At 44.4% G+C, this 10,028-nt stretch overlaps 2 protein-coding genes across 7 annotated transcripts; both read left to right on the plus strand.

Annotated features, from left to right (window-relative positions):
• The first annotated feature begins 289 nt into the window (after positions 1-289).
• Positions 290-5,546, plus strand: ddx4 (DEAD (Asp-Glu-Ala-Asp) box polypeptide 4). Of its 5 annotated transcripts, none has more exons than XM_034677888.1 (23): positions 290-581; positions 1,149-1,180; positions 1,268-1,316; positions 1,489-1,521; positions 1,611-1,667; positions 1,809-1,829; positions 1,908-1,970; positions 2,058-2,102; positions 2,189-2,218; positions 2,316-2,381; positions 2,486-2,518; positions 2,600-2,635; positions 2,711-2,749; positions 2,846-2,988; positions 3,145-3,297; positions 3,371-3,525; positions 3,676-3,805; positions 3,889-4,055; positions 4,142-4,287; positions 4,398-4,497; positions 4,573-4,843; positions 4,912-5,010; positions 5,096-5,495. In XM_034677888.1, exons 2-23 carry the CDS (start codon positions 1,163-1,165, stop codon positions 5,174-5,176), a joined length of 1,935 nt encoding a protein of 644 aa, XP_034533779.1. In that variant the 5' UTR covers positions 290-581; positions 1,149-1,162; the 3' UTR covers positions 5,177-5,495. The 5 variants fall into 5 exon arrangements, with proteins under 5 accessions (XP_034533779.1, XP_034533776.1, XP_034533775.1 ...); XM_034677887.1 differs by having other exon boundaries at positions 448-581; positions 2,174-2,218; XM_034677885.1 differs by having other exon boundaries at positions 444-581; positions 1,152-1,180; positions 2,174-2,218; positions 2,486-2,635.
• Positions 5,547-6,232: 686 nt separating this feature from the next.
• ccdc14 (coiled-coil domain containing 14) lies at positions 6,233-9,543 on the plus strand. 2 transcript variants are annotated; one of them, XM_034678021.1, is made up of 11 exons: positions 6,233-6,395; positions 6,670-6,725; positions 6,818-6,881; positions 7,011-7,083; positions 7,498-7,593; positions 7,712-8,134; positions 8,212-8,359; positions 8,450-8,535; positions 8,618-8,761; positions 8,861-8,963; positions 9,047-9,543. In XM_034678021.1, the coding sequence occupies exons 1-11, from the start codon at positions 6,372-6,374 to the stop codon at positions 9,420-9,422; spliced, it is 1,593 nt and encodes a 530-aa protein (XP_034533912.1). In that variant the 5' UTR covers positions 6,233-6,371; the 3' UTR covers positions 9,423-9,543. The 2 variants fall into 2 exon arrangements, with proteins under 2 accessions (XP_034533912.1, XP_034533911.1); XM_034678020.1 differs by having other exon boundaries at positions 6,234-6,395; positions 9,044-9,543.
• Positions 9,544-10,028: the final 485 nt, after the last annotated feature.

Genomic DNA, 10,028 nt, shown 5'->3' on the forward strand with positions numbered 1-10,028 from the left:
TAATGCAACAGGGAACTGGACTCACTGTATTTGAAATTTTACCTTTTTAATCTAGCTTTTAATTTGGAGTAATTTCATTTTTAGCCCTCGACTGCATTATTATTTATATTATTTTAATTATTAGTTTAATCATTGCTTTAACATTTATTTATCTTATTTAATTATTTATTTATCTATTTATTTCTTGTATTCATCTGATCTTGTTAACGCTACCTTATTTTTAATATTTCTTTCCACTATTATTTATTTAATGCTTCAATGTGAGTACTTGACGTCATAGGGTTGATGTACGCTTCCGGAAATGGAGACCGAAATAGTAATAATAAATTATTTTTGAGTACGTGTATTTGTAATTAAAATTTTTGATAGAGCAAAAGTTTGCATTAGTTTCGCATTAATTTAAATTAAATTATATTTTGGAAGTAGTCGGAGTAGTTAGGCGGGGAAAGCAGCGGAACTGCCAACCTCCCAGCTAGCTGTGCGCGAGACTGACTGAGCGCAGCAAGCCCTTGACCACGAGCTGTGACGGGAGACTAGCAAGGCCACGTGGAAGAAAACTACCGACTTCTACATATCACAAAGTGTGTTTCTCTATGTTAAATAGTTATTTTTGTGACAGTATAATTTTATTAACAATTTGAGCGGACACTGAGCTAATATTTCATTTTTAATTCGAAGCTGTCAATAGGGAGCATGTTAGCTAAAGTTAGCATCCCAGCATGGACAAGTGTCACTCATTAAATTATATAAAATTAAGCAAGATATTTAAGCGAAATTGAAAAAGTTTGAGTTCTTATTAGTGGCGTAGTCAACATTTTCAACGCCACTGTGAGCTAAGGTTAGCTTGAAACCTAGCTTAATACGGTTTACAGCACGAGGTCACGAGGCTGCGTTTCATATCTTGACCTGATAAATTACTCTAAAATGTGAGCTGTTTTCTTCACGGGAGTTAAACAAAACAGAATTATCTATTAAAGGCAATTAAAAGAATACTTAAGTGTGCACATGCATGCATAATTTATCTTAAAAAGTAGACTTTGCAGGAGTTGCAGTAGTATTACCTGACAATATTGAGCCAGAATTTTGAGAAATTGCATTAAAAATGTCTGAAACTGTCTTGAATTAATGCAACTTTGTTTTTCTCTTAGAAGATTGAAGCAAAATGGATGACTGGGACGAGGTAAGTTGGTTTAATATCACAGAAATATTTGATTTGCATCAAAAGTAGTCCAAACGATACAAAACTGATTTTAAATCCACCCTGCAGGGATCTTCTTCTACTGCTGTGGCACCGTCCAGCTTCTCTTCAAATGAAGGTATGATCTCAGGCAACATTTGAAGCTATCTGGAACACGCACATAGAGTTAATAGTTTGGGTTTTGAGAATTAATGAGAATCAGAGAAGCATAAGAAGATGTCTAAAGATAAGGATGACGAGAAATGCAAGTTATGATGAAGCATAATTTGAGTTTGTCGCTCTGTTTCTAGGAATACAAGGAAGCTCCTGGAACACAGATGGAGGTAATCATCGACTTATTTATGAAGAAAATGAATGACCTTGAGGACGTTTCATGAAGCACATTCTTCTGTCGTTGAATTTGTCTCTGCAGGTCATGGAGGAAGAGGCCGAGGCAGAGGAGGAGGGTTTAAGAGCTCGTTCTCTTCAGGTATACGTCAAGCTTACGTCATGGTTAATTTTCACATGCCACAAGATCTGCTGTTGTTTTAAGACAGACTGTCTTCATAAAGTTTGCAGGTAGATCTGCAACCATAGAAAGGCTCTAATGTTTGCATTTATTGTTTTGTAGGTGGCGATGAGAACGGAACTGGTAAGCATCGCTGCTGTTAACTCAAGTCTGTGAAAGGTGAAGTCTCTGCAGATGAACTCAACCTTTCTGTCTTTACAGATGGAGACAGTAGCTGGAACAAGTCAGGCGGAGAGGGAGGTGGATTCAGAGGGAGAGGCAGAGGTGAGGCATGAGCAGTGATTAATGCACTTAAAGCTGAACCAGATAATGTGACTAGAAGTGAAGTTAGTAACTTGTTTGTTCTCCCAGGTCGCGGTAGAGGATTCGGCAGATCGGATCGCAGTGACTTAAACGGTAAGACTTTATTAAGTCTGACCTCAGACAGCTTGAAGCAGCTCTAACGAACTCACGTTAACTTTGTACAGCTGTTTGTTTCACAGGAGACGACGACGATGAAGTGCGTGAAAATGGTAGGAGAGAAGTTAATTATTTTTAATTGCAACACAAACTTAATCAAAGTAGCTCTTCTATTCCCGGCTTGTGATCTCCTTTGTTTGCCTTGAGCAGGGTTCAGAGGAGGAAGCCGAGGAGGACGAGGCGGCAGAGGAGGAAGAGGAGGAGGATTCAGACAAGGTGATGTTTCATTTCAGACCTGACGTAGAAAGTTTTCTTCTTTATCCTCGTTCTTCACTTAAATACACGTGAAGGTTTTTTACGCTTGTGTTGATTTGTTGAAGGTGGAGATTCCGGTGGCGGAGGCGGCTTTGGAGGTAAAAGAGGAAACATTTCACATTTTGGAAAAGTCGATTTTACGTTTTCTAATCTTAAAATGCGTCTCGTTTTTGTTTCAGGTTACCGCGGGAAAGACGAGGACACCTTCAATAAAGGTTGTTTTCTTTTCTTGTGAACCCAGGTGACAGTTTGAATCATTTCACTGATGTTAATGTTTTCATTTGACACAGGGGAAGATAAAGAGAACAAAGAAGGAGGCGATGGGGAAAGTAAGTGGATGATAAATACAAAGTAGATCTTTTGAACCCTTCTGCTTTGAACTCGTCCCACCTGAGCACCGTGTCACGTTCTGCTCTGGCCTGCAGGACCGAGGGTGACGTATGTTCCGGAGGCGCTGCCTGAAGACGAAGACTCCATTTTTGCCCACTATGAGAAGGGGATAAACTTCGACAAGTACGATGACATCATGGTGGACGTCAGTGGTTCAAACCCACCACAGGCTATAATGGTGAGGAGAGTAAAAAGAGTGCAGTGGTGACATTTACAAGCTGCAGTCTGTCTTGTGACTGAAGTTTAACTCGTATGCAAACCTGCAAACTGACAGCAGCAGGTACGAGGAGGTCAATCTGGTGCTTCTTCTTAAATCAAACCTTTCTCCCCTCAGACGTTCGAAGAGGCAGCGATGTGCGACTCCCTGAATAAAAATGTCAGCAAGTCCGGTTATGTGAAGCCGACTCCGGTGCAGAAACACGGCATCCCGATCATCTCCGCCGGTAGAGACCTGATGGCCTGTGCACAGACCGGATCTGGTAAAACGGTAAGAAGACTAAAAATAAATAACCAGTGTGAAAGTTTGCATGCAAACCGTGTTTAATATTCTCTTCCTCCAGGCGGCATTCTTGCTCCCGATCCTGCAGCAGCTGATGGCAGACGGCGTGGCAGCCAGTCAATTCAGTGAGCTGCAGGAGCCTGAAGGCATCATCATTGCTCCAACACGAGAGCTCATCAACCAGATCTACCTTGAGGCCAGGAAGTTTGCTCATGGGTGTGTTTGAAATGGGTTGCATTGAAGAAGAGTATTTAATCCACGATATCTCCTCTTCCTCTGTAGTCCATTTTTCAAACTCTTCATCACTTCTCTGTAAAGTTGCACGTCATCCAGGCTCCTAATCCTAGTTTTCTTCCTCTCTTCCAGGACGTGTGTGCGACCGGTCGTGGTTTACGGCGGCGTCAGCACCGGACACCAGATCAGAGATATCTGCAGAGGCTGCAACGTGCTGTGTGGAACCCCGGGGAGACTTTTGGACATGATCGGGAGAGGAAAGGTCTTCAAACTTCTCTAACGTTTAAAAATCTCAAGGGAAACTTTTGTTTTAAATGCAGGAACTAAATGTAGTGTTTCCTCCAGGTTGGGCTGACTAAGCTGCGGTACTTGGTGCTGGATGAGGCAGACCGGATGTTGGATATGGGATTTGAACCTGACATGCGCCGTCTGGTGGGCTCGCCTGGGATGCCGTCCAAAGAGAACCGCCAGACTCTGATGTTCAGCGCCACCTACCCCGAGGACATCCAGAAGTCTGCTCCACAAGAACACCCTCAGTCTTCAGATGTCCTCCCAGAAACCTTTGCATGTTTCATTAATGCTGTGTCGTTTCTAACAGGTTGGCAGCTGACTTCCTAAAGACGGACTACCTGTTCCTGGCTGTGGGCGTAGTGGGTGGAGCCTGTTCCGATGTGGAGCAGTCATTCGTCCAAGTCACTAAGTTCTCTAAGAGGGAGCAGCTCCTGGACATCCTCAAAACATCCGGTAGAACTTTGCAAAACCTGGTTTCAATATTAGAAGGGTTTGGTGGTCCTTTATGTCTTTAATGGCGTCTTGCATCATGCCGGTCTTGATCTGACTCTTGTTGTTTGCAGGAACCGAGCGCACCATGGTGTTTGTTGAGACGAAGAGATCAGCTGATTTTATCGCCACATTCTTGTGCCAGGAGAAAGTTGCGACCACCAGCATTCACGGGTGAGCGAGGAGTCCGTGAGTCACGTGATCTTATTTTGTTTTGATGCAGAAATAAAAGAACTTGTTTCTCCGCAGTGATCGTGAGCAGCGGGAGAGAGAGCAGGCCCTTGCAGATTTCCGCTCCGGTAAATGTCCGGTCCTTGTGGCGACTTCTGTGGCCGCCCGCGGTCTGGATATCCCAGATGTGCAGCATGTGGTGAACTTTGACCTCCCCAACAACATTGATGAGTACGTGCACCGTATCGGGAGGACTGGCCGCTGTGGAAACACCGGGAAGGCGGTGTCTTTTTTTGACCCGGATCATGACGGACAGCTGGCTCGCTCTCTGGTCACAATCCTGTCCAAGGTAAGAGAGACTCCACTGATCCCCTGAGACACGGACTGAACCGTCCCTAAACCTCTGTCCTTCAACAGGCCCAACAAGAGGTTCCTGCGTGGTTAGAGGAGTCTGCATTCAGCGGCGGCAGCGGCCCCACAGGCATGAAGAACTTTGCCTCCACTGATTCCAGGAAGGTAAGAGGATTTGTTTTTAATATTTTGAGTTGTGTATCGTGTTTTCAGCGCCCTAACTCTGCCCCTCTCTTCTCTTCCGGGTCAGCATGGAGGATCTTTCAATGACCGCAGCGTGCAGAGCCAGCCGGCTGCTCCTGCTGCAGCTGATGATGACGAATGGGAATAACGGTGATACGGTTCCAACACATCCACACAGCACTGTTCTGAGTTTCTCCTCACGTAGATGTTCAGCTTGTTTTAGTTTACTATGTTTTTGTTTGACAGTTTTAACTTTGTCTGTCCTGAGACAATCAAGAAGCCAAACCGAGTACGAGGTGTTTCAAATCTTGAAATCGACTTGATCCTCGCTGACTGAGCATGTTGTTGAAAGTTTGTTTTATTTTGTTTTATTTTTTAATTCTTACTTTGATTTAAAGCATGTTTAATAAGGAAAACAATGTGTCTGTCCTAAAGTACAATTTGAGAATGTCATTTTCCAAGTCTAATTTGTTTCCTCCTTGGATAAATATGAGCAATAAATAAATTTGTTCAAAGCAGCAGAGCCTACATTTATTGTGAAGTATTTCATGGTTACATTCTTACACGTACAAAGCATTTGACATTCACTAACCAAATTTAAATTCAAAGATATGGTAACATGTTTTATGACTGCAGATGTTTTGCAGTTTTATTGGTTCATTAATACAAGATATTTATTGATCCTGTACTGGTGGAAGTTATCTTAATACAGCTCAAATGAAAATCCATGAACTGATAAGAATTAAAACAATAATCAACAGTTATAATACAACATGTACATTATTTACACAATTCACTTACAATACAAGTTAGCAGGTGTGTAATGTTTTGACTATTTAAAACTTTTTAAATACTATTTATGAAGTATTTAAACCTCAATTAAATTTACTTTAATCATACAAAAGAAAATATTAAAAATTGGTCACCATAAGGTGAATTTATGATCAATAAATTCTGAGATTAAAGTCAGAATTCTGACCTCAGAATAATAATTTAATAAATGTGATGTAGTAAAAAGTATTAATGTCAAACAGAACTGGCCTAATGTGAAGCTTAATGTAAAGAAATCAAACTTAAAGTTTAAATAATAAAAATATTCTGTATATTTTTGGTGAATTTTAGACAGGAAGTGCTGCATCAGCTTGCCTTACAGAAGTAGCCAATCACAGGCAGAGGAGGGCGGGTCGAGCCCTCATATCCACTTCTCATTGGTCAGCGACACGCTTCCTGTTTTCAAACTTGTACCCCAACCGTAGCGTGGAGAAATCAGTCAAAACAAACGACTTGAATTCAAAAAGTTGTCAGATTATGACAGAAACGTGTGACTTAGACTGTTTTCAACCATGAAGGGGACAGCAAGAGCTAAGGTAAGACGATAATAACTCATGTTGTCTGTTTTTAGCTTCATATTTAGACGTGTTTGGACTTTGTTGTCAGCTCTTATCTATCTGTTAGCTACTATCTACTCAACGTGAAGTCTCATGTATTGATCTGATAAGTCCTCTGGATGTTATCTGTAGGTGCACTGTTAACTGCTGTCGTCTTGTGTGTGTTTTTGACCATGCAAAACACACACCACACTGTCTCATTGACGTGGATGTGATGCTTCACTGAGGTGACTGAGGTGTTGATGTTTGGCAGGTGGTGACATCAGGGAGGCTGACAGGAAGGGTCAAAGTGCAGACAGTAAAAAGAAGGTAAACACATTAACTCATCTTTTATTGCATTGAGATTAAATCCCTTTGCACAGCTCGCTCTCAGCTGACTCTCCTCTAAACTGTGTTGTTAGAGTTCCTTCAAATCCAGCACCTGAGCCGGCCTACTCTCTGTACTCCACAGACTCTGAAGAACAGGTAACAAACTGAGAAGACTTTCTACCACAAGACCACCTTTATCAGTTTATAAATCAGAATCTATGTCAATCATTCCTCTGCACATGTTTGTAGAGGTCCTCATGAATCAGCTGCTCTCCCTCCTCTCAGGTCACTTCTCTCCATAAAGGTCTGGATCGGTGTGCCGCTCTGCTCGGTGGCATCCTGCAGGTGGATAAAGAAGGTCAGAGGAGCTTTAAATATTGTCTCTGAAACAAACACACCAAGCTGAGGATTGTCCTCTTTTTATAGTTTTATTTCTGCTCTTTATCATTTATCTCTCTGAGGTTTGGATGAAAACAAACCTGTGAGTTATAAGATGAATAAACGACAGGATAGCAAGCATTTTCCTGCTCCTAAGGATTTATCTGATGATATACGAGCTCCTGAAGATGGAATCTTTTCAACCTGTGCTTTGTCACACTGAGGCTGGTGTTTGTTAGCAACATGAGCCCCCTCTAGTGGGCAGTGTTGAGAGTTGCACCTGAAGGTCATGTCAAACTCTTCTGAGATGATGAAGCTGTTTCTTTACACACGATAGAAACAATCACTTTGCAGGAAGTCAGGCGTTCATCAGTGTTTGTGTGTGTGTTTATAGAGACTCCACCAAGTGTTCCTGGAGCAACGCAGGGTGCAGCAGCCAAATCACGACCATCCCCTTCAAGGACCATCAGGAAACTCGCTCCACAGACAGGTAGTTGTGTGTTTACGCCCCATTTCTGCAGGCTTTCTTGTGCAATTTGTTCCCTGTGTGCAGTGAAGCAGTGGTGTAGTTAAAGCTGCTCCACCTTCTGTTTTTATCTCACATGCAGATCAGAAGATTCGTCGTTCAGTGCATCGAGGAGCTGCCAGCAAAACTCCCAAAACCCCCCGTCAGCCTGTCACTGCTCCAGCCGCACACTCAGGGGTGAAGCTGCACCCGCCTCGGAGACGTCTGCAGACACCACAGCACCTCTCACAGCCCTCCACGCCTTCCTCTCAGCCTCCTGCAGCTGCACGCGCTCGCGGCGAGGTGGAGCAAGATGTAGATGAGTCCGTTCCTGTGAGAGACACCAATCCTGAGACATCGGACGCACACACAGCTGTTACGAACACACACACCTGTGCTCTGAAGGTGCAGCCGGAGCATGCTCAGTGTGAGGAGGACTCACACAGCTGCAGGGAGCAGACCGGAGGGACACAGAGGACGGCTCAGGATGTGCTGGGAGAGCTCCGAGCGCTGATCGCAGGACAAGGTAAACACCAAGGGTCACATTGTAAGTCACTCTTTAAACAGGCTTAATGATACATGCTGCATCCTCTGTGTGTGTAGGGAGTGTAGCAGAGACGCTGCTCCGTCACCTGGAGCAGACCCTGTCCTCTTCCTCCTCCTCCTCCTCGCTGATGAAGGCTGGAGGTGCAGACATTCAGGCTGAAGCAGAAGTTTCTTCACTGCAGAGCCAGAACACACAGCTACACAGGTAACACACACACATGTATATATCAGTGGGCTGTAACATAACAAACTGTATTTGTGAGCCGTGTTGTGTGTGTGTGTGTGTGTGTTTGAGGCGTGTGAGGAGTCTGCAGCAGCAGCTGAAGCAGAGAGAAGACGCAGAGAGACGTCAGCACACAGACTCACTCTCTCACTCAGACGGTAAAAACCTGCTTCTCTCCCTCTCTCTCTTTGTGAAGACCTCAAACCAGGCTCACAGTTTAAACCTCCTCTCTCTGCTCAGTGTTGATCCTGCAGGACGAGCTCGCCGTCGCTCAGTCTCAGCTGCAGGAGCTCCAGTGTGACCTCACGGAGCTACGGGAAGCCCTGCAGGACGCACAGAGCCGGCTGAGGGAGAGCGAGGCCCAGAGGACTCTCATCCAGACAGGTTCGGATTTACTGATGGTCTGATCCTGCTGCACGCAGAGGAGATGTGCTTCTGTAAGTCACAGAGATGAAGGTATGTAACGCATGTGTGTTTCTGCAGACCTGGAGACCACCAGATGCAGGTTTGTGGAGAGCGAGCGAGAGAAGACTGAGCTGGCTTCGCTCGCCCAGAAGAGACTGGAGGAGATCCAGAGCCTGAGCAGGTGTGTGCGTGTGCGTCTGTGTACATGTTGATTCTTCTGGATGTTCTGTTAAGACATCATGTGAGTGTCGTCTCTTTCAGAAGCCTTCAGAGTCGAGATTCCTCTGTTCCTCCTGCAGTCTCTGACTCTCAGACATCCAAGCAGCAGCAGCAGAAACTGGATCCAGCACAGCCCCCGTCAGACCGGGTCACTCAATACCTGATGTCTCTGGGTCAGCTGGAACCCACACACACGGACCAGGTGTGTGTGTCTGCAGAGAGAGGAGGTGAATCAGAGAATCACCGCCGTCAGCTCTTTAACGCCTCGCTGTCTCGAGTATCCCTGAGCTCTGATTGGAGCACGAGATCCGGCTCGACCTTTGACACCAGAGACGAGGCTGCGTTCAGGGACGGTCTGGCAGCTCTGGATGCGAGCATCGCCAGTCTGCAGAAGACCATGCAGCTGGACCTGAGGAGGTGATCGGCTTCACTTTATAGCCTCAAATCAAACCTTTGTGCAATATGAGACAGACGCGTGTCGTCCTGTCAGCTTGTTATGAAATTATATTTAAAACTTATGAATAAAGATGTTTTTAAACAGATGACTTCCTCGTTTTGATGACACCACAGGGCAGGATCAATCTGAGTAGGCTGCAGGTTTTGTTTCCTCTTTTCAGTCCATCAGTCTAGGCTTTCTGTTTTAAAGACAACAACAATCAAACAGTAATTCTTAATAGTGTTCTGCCTTTATTTTGAAAGTATAATCATCAAAACAACAAATATGTACACTAAACACACAGAAAAGAAACACACAGTGCTGTGCAGGTCTGCCCTCTGGTGATTAGGATGTGAAACTGCAGCTTCAAGATTCAAAACACCTCTCAAAAATAATAATAACGAGGCATAAATGTGACTCATCATTTCCCACACTTCCTCTGCTGGAATAAAAACAAAATGTCTTGTTTCAAGGCCTCTTACGTAATCATGGTTAGTGAAGTGTGTCGCAACACGCAGCTGGCAGAGGGACTGGGCAGAAAAAGTCCAGTGTGTGTTCACGTCAGAGCGAGCGGACTATAAAGGGAGTCTG

The sequence above is a fragment of the Notolabrus celidotus genome, chromosome 24 (assembly GCF_009762535.1).
Source record: "Notolabrus celidotus isolate fNotCel1 chromosome 24, fNotCel1.pri, whole genome shotgun sequence".
NCBI classification, from domain to species: Eukaryota; Metazoa; Chordata; class Actinopteri; order Labriformes; family Labridae; genus Notolabrus; species Notolabrus celidotus.